Below are 15610 nucleotides of genomic sequence, written 5' to 3'. Positions count from 1 at the left end.
TGACCATACTATACTACTTACTTTCTGAATGTGCATTAAAATGAAGCATTTTATTCTGATGTATTGATGCATACTTGCATTTTGTAAATCGGCATCATCCTGATTCATTTATAGAAATAGTTTTGCATGTAATCCTTGATGACAGAATGACAGGTCAGAGCCAGACACCTGTTTCTACTGTCTGAATGTCACACACGCGCTATCATGCCTTTCATTCACAATGTTCATTTGTATCTTTACTTTTTTGATAGTCATTTCTTGGGAAGAAACATTTAAATGAATCTACAGCTGCAGAATTCCTGCTGTGATTTGCTCTTTGGTGTTCTATAATGAAGGTGTCGTTAGTTTTAATGAAACAACAATTTCCCGTTGGACAATAGAAATTCAGGCTTCTGAATGATACGTTAGCACCGTGTGTCTCGTGTGAATACAGAGGGTCCTAAAAGATGTGATTTGTCTTTGTTTCTGTGCAGTTTTGGAACGCAGCGTGGAGGAAGACGAGGCTGTGAATGCATCACTTTAGAGCCGTCAGAAATGATTGTGGTAAGCGAAACATTGAGTCTGACATCATATTTTTCATAAAACACACAGAATAGAGCCCTTCAGCTGACTGACACACAGAAATGTTCATTTTTCTTGGTGATGTTTGGTGCCGATTCATCAGGAAGTTTCCATTTCATTTAATGCAATATTCCAGTTTTGCGCATGAGTTAAAGGATTCATATGACACGGCTAAAATGAATATTATGGTTTGTTTTAGATGGAATGCAATGTGTATACGCTATTAAAGGTTCAAAAACGCTGTATTTTCCACATACCGTGCATGTTTGTATCTTCTCTTTGCCCCGCCTCTCTGAAACGCACAGATTTTGTACAAAGCTCATGGCTCTGAAAAGCGAGGTGTGCTATGATTGGCCAGTTAACCAGTGCGTAGTGATTGGTCGAATACTGCAAGCGTGTGAGGGAAATGTAAGGCCTCTTATCATATTTGGAACATCAGGTTCCTCTTCAATTGTACTGACAGGTACGCCCACCTTACTTGTGTATACATTTGGGCGGTCTTAGTCAACTCATACCACAAACTGATGTAGATTTGTGGGGGTGTGGCTACACGAGGCGTTTCGGGCAGGTCTGGGTGGGCATGCGCTGTTTGATTGAATGTATCTTTTGTTCCCACACTTTAATTTGTGCAATTTTACGTGTCTAATACATGCATGGGCAACTTATAACACACCAAAGACACAGAAAGGCATGTGTTTGTGCCATATGACCCCTTTAAATATGTTGCGCAGTGCACATATGTTAAACTTCAAAACAGTCTCAAGGGAATTCGTGACATTGTCACGATCTATAATCTATTCATTCGTGTTTGTGGACACGAATTTCCCCCCTTTTCAATCTTACGTATTTAATACGCTGTATCTCTCATGTGTATAAATATATATCAACGCAATCTGATGGAAATTCAAACCTATTTTACAAGGTGGCTCATTCGTGTGAATTCCTATTTCCTACAATCTCATTGGTATGTTGTGTAATGTTTGGACTTTGGCCCTGTGACGTCAGGTTTAGGGGCGGAGTTAGAGTAGCCATTTATTATTGCTTTGCCACCTCGTGAAACTTGCGTTTTTCTCAAAATTAGCCTTTGCGGCTGTGGTTTTAGGGTTTGGGGTGAGGTAAGGTGTTGGTTAGCCATATCCTAATATGTGTACGACTTCTTTTGATGTCAGGGTTATAAATATATAAATGTATTTACAAACGCGGTGCTAAGAGAAAAAACAAAAAATGGGAAATTTGTGTCCATGAACACGAATCAATAGATTCCAAATGTCGTGCCTATGCCACGAACTGCCTTGAGACTGGATCGTACACTTTGGATGGATCTACTTTCACATATAGTGACAAGCTGATGAAGAACTCGCATGACAGAAAATGGTGCTGCTGTGTGAAAGCTGATTATCTGGACTTATCTGGACTTTGACACAGCATGTCTATACATAAACCAACATATTTTCCACTTTTGCCTATTATTTAATGAACATAGCCAGAATATGGAGAATAAACCTGGTTCAAACACATCTGTAGGTCTTGAAAAAATCCTCACAAAGTGAGATGACTTTCTGGACCTGACAGCTAAAAACAGATACGCATTATCAGATATGTTGTGCATGATCTAATCTGTTTCTGAGGAGTAGAATCAGGTCCTGCTCCTTATTGTTCTCTTTTTATACTAGCACATTCTTTTGACTTTTGTGTCATGTTGATGGTAAGATCATGTAAAGGTCTTAATCAGTACAGAATAATCTCTATCATCATTTACTGTGTGCAGGAAATGAAGCTTTATATATCATTCAACTGGTGGTCATGAACTCTCCCTGAAAATGAAAGTTCATACTTTCTGAACATCGTTGTTTTTAACTCGTATAACCCCTCAGATAAAACATTTGAGTCAAGTCAGTTTTTCAGCCACAGCACTCTAAGCTTAAAACAGCAGTTCACTTTAAAATAAGCCCCCATTGACTTTCCATGAAAAGGGTTTTCATTGACTTTCCAACTGGAGGGCCAGTTAACAACATTCTTCAAAATATCTCATTTTGTGTTCTGCGGAAGAAAGAAAAATCATACAGGTTTGAAATGACAAGAGGGTGAGTATATGATGACAGAATTTTTGGGTGAAACTATCACTTTAACTTGGATGACTTAAAAATACACATTAGTGATGTATTCGTTTATTCCTTTTCCTTTCAATTGTCCGTCGGCTTCGTATTACCTCTGAATTATTCCTGTTTACCGGCACACACACTCACATTCATTTATTGTCATTGATTGCTTTTGAGAGTATCAAGACTTCATTACTATTGGTTTTACATGTGTGTAGATGGAGGTCCAGCTCAGGGGGTCTGCCAGTATCATCCTTATTTTATTACACAAACTCTGAAAGATCAGCCAGATATATTAGTGCTCATCCCACAGGATAAACCGACAGGGTAATCGAATTCACCATCACATGACGCACAGCAGGATATGAGCGGGGCAAAATGTGACATCATACCGTTCTGTGTATATCAGATGACCACACTCGATGAAACGTGGAAGAGTCTGGGCTTTAACCAGGGCTGAACAATATGCCATTTTGAAGAGCAGAAATCAAAAGGTCTTTTTTATGGTTGTAACACATCAGCGGAGGGAATAACCATTCTGACACATTACACATAGCCACACAATAGAGAAGTGTTAGGGGAAGAACCTCCGCTCTGGTAAGAATTACCAGAATGACTCTTTTGGTGGTTCCTAATTTTACAGAGCTTTCTTAAGACTGAAAAGTTGAGTAGGTCTTCAGACAAGCCACCGACCAGTCAGTGTTGATCATTTGGTGATCATTTTGCCAGAGGGGAACTGGAATCCCCTGGTTGGGCCTGGGTTCTCCTGAGTTTTTTTTTTCTCGATTAGAGTTTTGGGTTCCTCGCCACCGTTTGCATACTGTTTTTTGCACTATTTGCCTGGCCGGGGGGGCTGCTTTAGAATTTTAAAGTTTTACTTAATTAATATTGCATATAGGAATTTATAGTCTGTTCTATTTGACCTGTGCTTCTCTCTCCTTTATCTTAAATGTTTGCTCTCACTGAGCGTGTGTGTGTGCGTACTTGTCTGTGTACGTGTGTGTGTGCGTGCGCGTCCGTGTGTGTGTGTCTATATCTATGTGTGTTAGTACGTGTGCATATTGTGTGTGTGGAGTGTTTTGTATGTGGGTGTGTCTGTCTTCTGTGTTTTCAACTTTATCTTCTTTTTGCAGGTACAACTTTAATTGTTTTGCTTATAGTCAATATGTCTTATGTACAGCTGCTTTGTAACAATGAAAACTGTAAAAAGCGCTATATAAATAAAGTTGAGTTGAGTTGAGAGTGGTGCATCTCTAATATCATTATGGAGCAAAACTCTGAGTGTACGGTGACAAGCTTATTCTCTTCATTTTAAATCTCTCTCAAACACACACTTTTCACTGCGTCTCGCCTCTGTCATGTGTGTGGATGGTTAAATCTGTGTGTCACATTACTGCTGTGATGGATGACTGCTCCGCGCGCACATGACAGCTCTTCAAAAGATGCTGCTCGCTCTCTTCACCCTCCTTCCCAGAGATTGAATAAGCCTCCACCATAACTCCTTTCCCTCTGCTCTGAATGACGTACACGCTGACCTGAAAACCCATCTAGTGTTTGTCCTGCGTGATTCCTCAGACACATCTGAAGAGCTGCTTGAGGTTGGCCGTAATGTCGCAGCAGTAGGTTTGAGTTGTTGGATGGTATCAGGGAGTCAAAATGGTTTCAGATCAGTTCATTTTATTCTAAACGTGTCAAACAGCGCATGATGACGAAATGTTTATACTGAGCTCTTGCGCTGCGGTTTCACATTTTAGATGGCTGTCAATGTTTTATTGTTCAGCTGAAGAAAAAAATCATTTGTGAGTTATCTCAGTAGTTGTGGTGAGGGAAATTTGTAAAACCTTTATAGTTGTGGTTCTCTTCCTTGGTAAGCTAATGGTATGATTCCATGCAACAGAACCCTGCCAAAAACACCTTAGAAAATGTCATAGATTTAATGGTTATAATGGGAATGGCATTGGATTTAATGGAAACTATAATGGTTTCTACTGGTATGTGATGGATTCTATTGGTGGGATGTTGAAATTATGCCCAAAACACACTACAAAAGGACATTTGTAATGGATTTAATAGAAATAGCTAATGGCTCATAATGGTGTTTTAATAGAAACCAATAAAATTTCAGTAATGCTTTAGATTACGGCCCGCAATGTCCCGCATAATTAAACCTAATTTACAGCGTAACTAATTGTAACAATAATGTACATCTACAGTATCTGTAGATAAAGGGGAACAATATGCAAAGTTTTAGGAATAAAATTCATAAAAATATCTATACTATAAGTATTTTAAAACTAAGGAGTATCTACAGTATTTTAATATAACGTGGTATGCATGACCTGCAGTATGCTATACAACAATCTTAGCGTGAACATGCACGACATTTTTGTAATCACAATGTACCCATAAATAAGCTACTGTGGATATAGGGTTATAGATACAGGGTTCTTCTTTTATTATTATAGCAAGCATGAAATAAAGGGAACTGATGTGTTCAGTTTTTGCACAAGCAAAGACTGTCTGTCAACTGTAAATTTGACTTTTGAGTTTTGACTTTAGGATTCATTTTTATTTGATTGATTTTAGGATTGTTGGTCACAAATAATTTATTTGAACTATGAGTTATTATGAGTTATTTTAATAAGTTTTAATGTCTAAAATGTGCAAAAACAATGTTGATATTTTGAGACTATAATCAAGTATTTTAAGAGCGGTTTGATTTGGATGTTTATATGGCATCATAAATATTTTTTTAATTTTCCTTACTCTTACCCCTTTACTCCCCAAACTTTGCATATTGTTTCCCTCTACCTACAGATATGTATTGTAGACGTACATTATTGTTACAATTAGTTACGCTGTAAATTCTGTTTTAATTATGCGGTACGTTACGGGCCGTAATCTAAAGCGTTACCAACTTTTTTTGATGGTTTCTATTGGCTTTCTGTTGTTTTTTTTTCCAGCAGATAGCGCCGATATTTGGCAAAATCATCATTTTTAAAATGGATCTTTTAAAAAAATATCTTTCAGTGTGGAATAAAATGTGTTTAATCCACATTTCTGAAATTTTATTTTATTTTTAACTGAATTCATCGGAAGGCATTCTGTGATTGACATCGATTGTTTTTTTAAGTCTCTTAAGAGGTGTAATCATACAAATACTGTCTTGATAGGCAGCTTAGGATCAAAACTTATCCAGACCCCTTTATTAGATCAATATAGAAATTATTTAGCTTTTACCATATACTTCTTAAAAATGAAAGTGTTATTTTACCTATAAAACATGTTGTTTACTATTAAATAAGACACAAATGCATGTTTCTGCACAGCCTGTTGGTGTTGAAAAGCCAGAATCTTGTTCTTTCTGTTCGGAGAGGATATTTGTGTATTTACAGCTTCCTACAGGAAACTGCGGCCCGCCTGTAGCTGTGCTGTGTACGCTCGCTGCCTCCATCTGTCAAGACCAACGCCTCTTTCTCTCAGCGAACGGCGTTCACACTTCTTCGTCCCGTAGCGTGTAAATGTGATCCGAAATGAGTCTTCTACGCCTCCACAGGCTCTCTGGGATTTGGAAGAACTGGATGTTCAACCAGGATGCTGAGATATCTGCCACTGCTTCTTTACAGGTGGAGAACACCAGCGATAGCGACGATGGGGCTCTACAGAGAGACGGATCTCAGCGGCACTCGCGGCGGCGCTTTCGTAAGGTCAACCCTCGAGGAGAGCGCCAACTGATAACGGACAATCAGGACCCCTCACCGATGGTAAGAGAACCTGCGCATCCGCTCCTTATTCAGATCCCTTTATTTAACGTTGAACGAGATCCTTCTTTCTCCGTGACAAATGAAACACGTGAAACACATGGGCCTTTACAAACATTCTTCATTTTATTGACTTTTATTTTGAATGTAGCCCGTTTTATTGTGTTTTCATTCCGTTTGTCCAGTTTCTGGGGCTCTATCAAAGTACATTAAACAAGTGTGAGAGATAAACTTGTACAGTAGTTGAGCTCGAGCACTTGTCAACAGTTGATTCATTGTGTTTGAGGGAGGAGTTTCTCAGACTGATAACATCCATCTTGACTTTCAGTTACACTTCTGAGTAATCTCGTGAACACATGTCTCACTACTGGAACAACATGCTTTGTAAAGCAATATCTGCTCGCAGTGGTGCTTTAGACATCATTATAATTAACCACTGACACTGACCGCAAATATACAGTTACTCAATGTAAGATCATGTACCATTTGAAGACACTGAGAGATGATGTGTTCTTGTCTCTTTGTGTTTTCTCTCTCTCTCTCTCTGCCCCCGTGGTCCTTTAGGATTATACGGATGAGCAGGTAAGAAAAGGAATTTCACTTTTAAAACTTTTTTGTTGTAGATAATGTTGTTCTCTCATAGAAAACGTGTTTGTGAACACACAGGATCTGTGGACCTCAGTCAGATACCGTATTTATTTTGAGGAGCATGAGAAGTGAGACTGATGGATAAATTATTGTTATCCTAACCCCGGCACCAGCACTACACATCCTCAGGGTTTTTCCTGCATAGAAAAATCGGAGGCGGCCACCTCCGTCAAATGTCGTGCCGCCTCAGGCTCTCGCCAAAATTATGTTGCGAGTCTTCACAAGAAATGCTGCGTGCATTTAACAGACTGTCATTTGTAACTGCAGTTGCGACATTACACCACAGTGGAGGCGCTGTTTTGTTATCAGCACACTGAGGCGCTAAAAAGAGTTGCAGAACAAGAGCCAGCCTGTGTTTTACGGCTGTTTGTTTTGCACCCAAGTACGTTTAATTTCTTGAAATTTATTAAATTAACATGACGTACATCATTGTAATGTCTTTAGCTGTGCAGTTGGATCGTTGAATCAGCGTATAATGTACACAGCGAGTTCGCCAGTATGAACGCACATTGCGTTCAGAACGACTCGCACACAAATGACTCATTTGATTCGATTCAATTAAACTATTGAACTTTTCAGTCACTAGCGAATATAAGAGATCCTTGAATCATTTAAAGTTCAGTTGGCTATTGTGGGCTGAAAAGTTAGTTGAAAATGATAAAAAAGCTGTATTTGATAATAAAAAACATTTCTGTTTGGTTGAATAAAAGTAATGTTTTATATAACTTAATAATTGTCATTTTTATTTATTTAAACGTGCAGTAAACATGAAAATAAGAGACCAAATAAGGTCCCTTTTAAAGCCTTGTTTTCATCATTACATATGGCACGTATGTTAAGTATTGCCCCTGAGGCATTATAGCAGCAGTAATGATGCTTTAAGTGATGAATGAAAGTGTGAAAACAAAAGCAGTCTGTGTGTGGGATTGTGTTGGCTCTCCAGTCCTTATGTGTGTTATTCAGTGGAGAAATGTGAATGTGTCTGTGTGCAGTGCTGGTTCTTGGAAAGCAGTGTTTGGGCATCTAGTGTGTTCTCTACTCCTCAATGAATGTCTGTTGCTGTTGATGTGAATAGCTGGCATGAGCAGTGAGAGAGCTTCTCATTGTGATGGATGCGTAGAAGAGGTTACCTCTGCAGTTCAGGTTTATTAATGCTGTTTGTCACGGCAGCACTGTTACTCATACTAAAGTGGACACACATTCACTGATAACTTCGTTTGGGTGTGCAGGATTTAAAGTCCCCGTGAACCGGAAGTTGCAATCGTTTTTACTTTCGTATTTTTGAGTGAAATGGAATTTCGAATGAGAAAAATAGTGGCCGTGGCATTTGCCTTTCTCTGCGATTTGATTGGATGTATAAAAACAGGGGTTGCATTTTTAAATAGAATTGGCAGCAGACTGACAGTTGAAGGGGAGGAGTTAAAGGATGCTCCGCCCAAGCCGTCTAACAAACATCATTTGAGATAGTCACTACAGGACTGAAGTGCATTTTCAGATTTTAACTGAAGATTATGACTGCACACGAATTTAAAAAACAGAATGACCCACATTGATAAACTATTTACAATAAACACTGCAATATTTCACGAAAAATTTGGTATTGTAATTTTTTTATTTCACTGGGACTTTAAGATTCATTTCAGTGTATTTCTGGATTAGAGATGTCACAATATACCGCTATTGACAATAACTGTGATATTAATCATTGTTATTAATGATATTGTGTTAATACTGCACATGATAATATTGTAAATAATTCTGGTTTGACACTTAAAATTGCTTTAAGAGTCACGATGGTCACAAGCTCTATCAGCTTTCATGTACTTGTATTTTGAGTGTAATGTATTGAAAAAAGAAAACAAAATGAAAAAGAAAAACAAACATGAAGTTGACATAGTAATCTAATAATTAAATTGAATATTGTGACATTCGCGTAGTATTTTTACTCTTTTAAGAATCATTGCTCATATTCGACCACGTTTACCTCAGTATAAACAATGTATTCTGTGTCCTTTAACCGCAGTAAATACTGCTTAAATGTATGTAAAGCTGCTTTTCACCTTTGCAAAATTGTGAAAAGCTCTATAAAAAATAAAAGAAGTTCCCTTTCTATCGGTCTCTCGAGGAGAGAATGCTTCGGGCCGAGGTCGCTACCCTTCCGGCGAAGGGAGCGATCGAGCCCGTCTCTATGGCCGAGATGTCTTCGGGATTTTACAGCGCCTACTTCATCGTCCCCAATAAAGGTGGGGGGCTGCGCCCCTTCCTGGACCTGCGCACTCTGAACAAGACCCTTCATAGGCTCTCGTTCAGAATGTTGATGTAGAAGCGTATCCTGACGTCTGTCCGACATCAGGATTGGTTCGTGGCTATCAACCTGAAGGACGCGTACTTTCATGTCTCGATTCTCCCGCGGCACAGACTGTTTCTTCGGTTTGCCTTCTAGGGTCGAGCATACCAGTACAAGGTCCTGTCCTTCGGTCCCGCAGTCCTGAGCACGATCACTCATGCAAGAGCCCCAGCCACTAGGCAACTGTACGCCTACAAATGGCGCCTCTTCTTGTCCTGGTGTTCTTCCCGCAGTGAAGACCCACAGAATTGTGCGATCGGTGTCGTGCTGTCCTTTCTTCATGAAAGGTTAGAGAGCAACCTCTCTCCCTCCACGATCAAAGTGTATGTTGCCGCCATCGCTGCACATCACACTCACTTGTGGCAAGACCCACAGAATTGTGCGATCGGTGTCGTGCTGTCCTTCCTTCAAGAAAGGTTAGCGAGCAACCTCTCTCCCGCCACGATCAAAGTGTATGTCGCCGCCATCGCTGCACATCACTCACTTGTGGCAGCTCCCATGAAGAGGGTAGGGGATCTGCATGCACTCTCTGTGTCCAACAAGTGCCTAGATTTCGGGCCGGGCGACTCCCACATGGTACTGAGACCCCGGCCTGGCCTCCCTTCAGGGACCAGGTGGTGAACTTGCAGGCGAGGAAGACCCAACCCCTACCGTGTTGTGTCCAGTACGCGCCCTGCGCCTCTACTTGGACCGCTCGTATTCCAAGCCCAGTATAGGTGAGTTTCCCTCACGAGGTGAACCCCTATACCTGAGCTAGTGCTCCACACATAGTGACTCCCCCTCCTTGGATAGTCCCATCTGATGTTTCCTCACTCTTGGTTCCCCTGTCGGTGAACCTGTGACCTCCCCTCGGTGAATTCCACCACTTTTGTGCACCCCTGGTTGGGGCCCCCGCAATACTACTCCTATGAGATCTCCCCACTGGTGAGACCGTGTACGTATTCCACGTATTATCTCCCTACGGCAGATGTGGTCTCCGTAGCGTTCCCCCCTCAGGTGAGGGGGTAGCGCTTCCCAGTGTTCCTTACGGTGCCGGGCGGCTATCTCGCCTCTAGAGTGGCAAAGGCCACCGCCTGTACGGCCGTTAGTAAGAGCCTCTCATCGTGACTCACGCATGTGATGCCTTAGTACACAACTGGATGGTTACGATTCGCGGTTACGCTCACTTGTGACTCGCCCAGGCCAGTCAGTGTCGCTCCACTGGAAGACGTGATGCGGCGCAGCGCCGTGGCGTTTCGTATAGGAACCCCATTCTGTCGGTTCGACACAACGTCGAGAGACAGACAGAAAGGGAACGTCTTGGTTACTTATGTAACCTCAGTTCCCTGATGGAGGGAACGAGACGTTGAGACGGCTTCGCCGTCCACTGCAGCGACCCAGAATGCTTCTCAGGTTCCTCAGCCTAAAAGGTGAATGAATGGGCACGCCATCTTCCTTTTATACTCGTATGTACGGGGCGGAGACTGGCATGTCATGCCATTCGCCAAGTTAATTGGCCTTTTAAAAGTACAATCAGAGATGATAGGTTCTCAAGTTCAAACCCCATTCTGTCGGTTTGACACAATGTCTCGTTCCCTCCATCAGGGAACTGAGGTTACATACGTAACCAAGACGTTTTGTGCAAGCAATCCTTGTGTTCTTCACAAAGGGAGCTGTAACATTTAATCATCAGCTGTCGTTTCAGTATGTGGGACATTTGACCAAAACCCCTAAATGTTATTTACCCTCCGCTGGAAACTCTGGTGTGTATGAAGGTGCTCACAGGTGTTCAATGATATTGAAGTGATGAGTGTAGAGAGAGTAAAACAGGACGTAAACAAGAGCAGCATGCAACTGTGGTTTTGTGTTTCCTGTCAGTGTGCAAGACGTCTGGCCTGCTGATCTTCCTGCCGTCATCGCTCACAGGCTCACACATTTCTTCATCATCTGTCATGCAAGACTTCTGCAGAGTGCTGTTCTCTTGCACTTAGGTTTCTTTACACTCCGTTCAGCTAAAAAGAGAAAAGAACCAGAAGAGCATTTCCTTCGTAGACCTGAGGGACCTGAGGGGGGATTTCAGTAAAGAAGACAGCTGCCTGTGTCATTACAGAACGGCATGATGTGTGTATTTACAATACTCCACGACTGTCTAATGAATTTGTCTCTGTATCATAACAGATGATATCACAATGACTCATAATCTAAACTGATATCGTAACCGGCCTAATTTCTGCCAGATACAGCAGATAAAACAAAGCTTTTAATGACAGTTGTCTTCACTCGTGTCTGTTTAGATTCTGTCCATATAGCATTGAATAAGTGATTGAGTACAGGTTTAATGTGATTCTGAAGGTGAAATCTCTTTCCAAGCTTGGAGCCTTGGGTCTCTTTACACCCAAGAAAGAGGTTCTTCTCTAGAAACATCTGCTTTAACCTTGTGGAAACATTGACATGCAACACCAAATGTCTTGATGTTTTAGGGTGGCGGTGTTCATATGGAGTCCTGTAGGCACTGTGTTTGTGGACATTCAGCACAATGACTGTTACTGTGCGTTCACACCGCCACCATCGAGAACGTCATAGTGGCCGGAAGTCATTCATTTCCAATGTGAGCCGGCAGCGGCGCAGCGCATCTTGGCCGTTGAGGGCATTAAAATCAGCTTTATGATAATGAGCTATGACGCGGTTCGATGGCAACCAATCGGAACGAAGAAGTCCACCGCTTGAGAGAATTCCAGAGAACGCAGGCCTGTAAAGTTTGGTCTACATCAGAGCACCAGAGCATCCACGAATCTCTCTACAGCGTTGTTGACAGGGCTGCCAGAGCGATTTTTGACACTCTCGATGGCGGCGGTGTTAACGCACAGTTACTTCTTGCACCAGTTGCCTTAAATTTAGACATTTTGTGGAAAAAACTGCTTCTAGAAAAACAATTTTGTTACACATATATATTTCTGTATCTGTTATAGTGCTTCACAATGCGAATTGCACCAAAGAAGCTTTTAAACCTCTTTTATAACCACATTTATTGATATAGTGGTAATGCTTACACAATGATAATATTTCAGCTCCAGTGTAGTAGGTATATGTGAAGTATATTTTAAGTGTGATTCACTTGCTAGTAAAGAGAAACACAACATATAAAAGATGAATGATTTATTTATTTAATTTCAATGGATATTGTGATAATGTCATGATCCTGAATCCTTCGACTATGATAATTGCGTGGTGAAAATCTGATGTTGTGACAGTCGTAACTCTGAATGACATTTCTGCGGCTGTTAAAGGTTGTGTAAACTGGCGTGTGTGATTGTGGGTCAGGTCAGTGTGGGGGTTTCATGGGGGTTCGGTGAGACGCTGGTGATTTCTCCTCACATGTTTCTCATGGCTTTATCTGCATGAGAGAGAGAGTTTCTGGATGTGGATGTGAGAGAGGGGAGTGTCTTCTCTGCGGCTGCTGTTTGTGCTGGTGGGCTAATCTTAGAGGATGACATCATGCCTCCTCCCGTCCCTGCCTCACGTGCTCTATACTGTATGCGTTATATTTTCATCCACGTATAGCAGAGGAGATCTCTGATGATGGATGATTGTATGTGTTCAGATTCTTTCTGCTGGTCTCTACAGGAAGAGCTGGAAAAATAGAAGGAAGTCCTGCTACTGGAGCTCTACACACCTGCACTTCTCAACTTTTTCCACAACAAAATAAAATGACATAACAAACACATTTTCATTTAGGAGTGTAATATAGGATGACAGACTCGCTAAATTGAACAGTTTTGTTGTATTTCGATGTGATTTATGAATTAAGTCATGAGACCCATCTCAAAGATTTCGACAGTCATTGAATATTCAATGTGAATTTACACTAACCACTGCAGATGTCCACAATAAACACAGACATATCGTACTGTGGACATTAGATGTCTCACAAAGAAGTCTATGCCAGTAGGAAATATCAACAGATGAATCGTTTGTGACACGTCACATCAGGCACTCCTGTGTAGACAGTTGTGTTGATTATAGCGCTTTTCTAGTGATTTGTTGTTGCCACTAGCAGGTTTAAAGGTCCAGTATGATGCCAGTTTTCTAGGATGAAAATTTCATTTGTTTCTTTGGAAACAGACTTTTGGCAATGTGTCTGTGGAAAAGGGCCATGATTCGGTCTCTTTCTGAGAGTAACTGGAAAAACGATTTCTTGTAAGAAAACCAACCATTAAAGGGGTCCTACTTTTGAGCGTTGTGACTTTTGTAAAAAAATGAATAAATGTTTATGTATAATTTAGATTATATATAAATATATACATGGAATTATTTCATGTATGGGTACATGTTTATAAACACAAAATAAAAATGCACAGTGCACACACACATTATTATGCAAACACAAACTTTTATTCTGAATGGGATTAATCGTGATTAATGGTTGAACAGCCTGAGTTTTTATTATTACTGGCATTACTCTGTATTATTATTACAACAGTTTTTGTCCCGTGTCAGGCAGTGAGTTTGTTGCCTGAAAAGCTTTTAACAGATTGTAAAAACATTTAATAAATTGAATCATTTGCTCATTTTTTAACCTTCTGCCACTCGCTCGCTCGCTCGCTCGCTTGGGTTAATATTGAGTGTGTGAGAGGCTCAGCCCTGCATGTGTGTGTGCTGGATTAAACCCATCATATCATGTCACCTTTCTACAAGCAGGCGAGACAATGAGATCTGGGGGGATTAGGATGACCCCTTCCCCCATCACCCGTCCTCACAGGCACTCCTCCTCTGGCCCTATTAGCCACTCATGAATCAGCTTTGAGACGTCTCCGTAGTGTTAATCGTCCATACATGAATACTCACAGTGAGCAGAAAGAGACAGAGCTACAGCGAGAATTACCACTCGCGTTACTTAACCAGCAAACGGGATAAAGCCACACCGCTTAACCTCTCGCACACTCTCTCGTTCTCTCTCACAGGAAGTACATCCTGCCTGCTGTCTCTTTACCTGCAGCTCATATTCTCTGTCATTTCCTCTTCCAGCTTCATCACAATACTTACAACACTGGAGATCAAACCTCACTTTCCAATATATATACTGTCAACAATAATTGTGAATTTAGACTTTTTATCTTTGTTACTATGTCACGCTTAATAAGCCTAAACATTAGCAATTACATTAAGCCTTTGCAAACACTTATGTCACATGACAGAATGACATGAATAATCCAAACGTTAAAACAGTTGAAAGATTAAACATGTTATTATTACAACTATATATATAACGACATCATATAACGTCTTCAAACTCATGTTGTTGCTTGAGTTGGTGTTGCTGTGTCTGGTTGGGCGGGATGTTTTGAAAGAACCACAGTTTTTGAGATAATTGACTTAAGGCTTGTTTACATTTGTCTTTTCGTGATAAATTGAGATGGGCCAAAGTCATACTGTATAACACTAAAAAACATTTTGTTGTATTTGTTAATATTGCCTTTTTTAATGCGTTAAACATACGATAGGAATTTTCAGATAATCACAGATCATAGATCAGACACTCCAGAGGCTTAACACAATCAGAGTTTCTGTCTGTACATCACTTCTTCCTCCAAACCTAAAGATTTGAAAGATGTTTTTATTCCTTCTGTGTCCCCCGAGTCTTGTAAGAACGACCTGTCAGGGATTCACCTCATAATTCTTCACACCCAGTCGTGTTTTATTTGAACGTGGCCATCAGACGCCGTGCCTCTCTCGTTCTTTGGGAAGCTCTGTGTGCTGAGCTCCCATTGGCTGCTTCTGAAAAAGATGATGTCATACTTCAGGTTTGAGGCGATCCGAGCGGGCACTTCCAATTGCGTCCTGCCTTCAGAAGAATGTTTCCATGCAGCTGCATTATTCAGCGCATGCTTTTAAAGCTGTCAGACGCTCTCCGTTTTCAGCAGTCTGGGAATTTACCGGCCTACGAACCTGATAATACCATCAAGTTTTTTCAATTTCTCCTTTTATCCTACGGCACTGCAGAAGCATGCCTTTGTCACAGTCACAAAAGAGTTGAACGGGTCGCGTCGAGCGGCACGCGTGCAGAAAGAATACATTAGCATAACAAACATTTGTCACACTTCCCTGCGTGTGTGCGGCAGTCATTTATGCCTCATCTTTGTCTTTTATGAATTGTGTTTTTGCGGACAGGACATTTGAGAAAACGCTGGTTTTATGTTGTCTTTTCAATCAATAAA

The 15610-nt window shown here is 40.9% G+C and overlaps 1 protein-coding gene across 8 annotated transcripts in view; it reads left to right on the top strand.

Annotated features, from left to right (window-relative positions):
* LOC130569795 (rap guanine nucleotide exchange factor 6-like) overlaps positions 1-15610 on the top strand; it is a 71912-nt gene that overhangs the window by 18896 nt on the left and 37406 nt on the right. For 6 of the 8 annotated variants that reach the window (XM_057359663.1, XM_057359657.1, XM_057359658.1 and 3 more), the window contains 3 exons: positions 474-543; positions 6287-6424; positions 6986-7003. In XM_057359663.1, coding sequence (XP_057215646.1) covers positions 474-543; positions 6287-6424; positions 6986-7003 — 226 coding nt within the window. The remainder of the gene's footprint in view (positions 1-473; positions 544-6286; positions 6425-6985; positions 7004-15610) is intronic. The other 2 variants (XM_057359660.1, XM_057359662.1) reach the window with 2 other exon arrangements.

The sequence above is a fragment of the Triplophysa rosa genome, linkage group LG19 (genome assembly GCF_024868665.1).
Source record: "Triplophysa rosa linkage group LG19, Trosa_1v2, whole genome shotgun sequence".
Classification (NCBI taxonomy): Eukaryota; Metazoa; Chordata; class Actinopteri; order Cypriniformes; family Nemacheilidae; genus Triplophysa; species Triplophysa rosa.
This window is presented reverse-complemented; position numbering and strand designations above follow the sequence as displayed.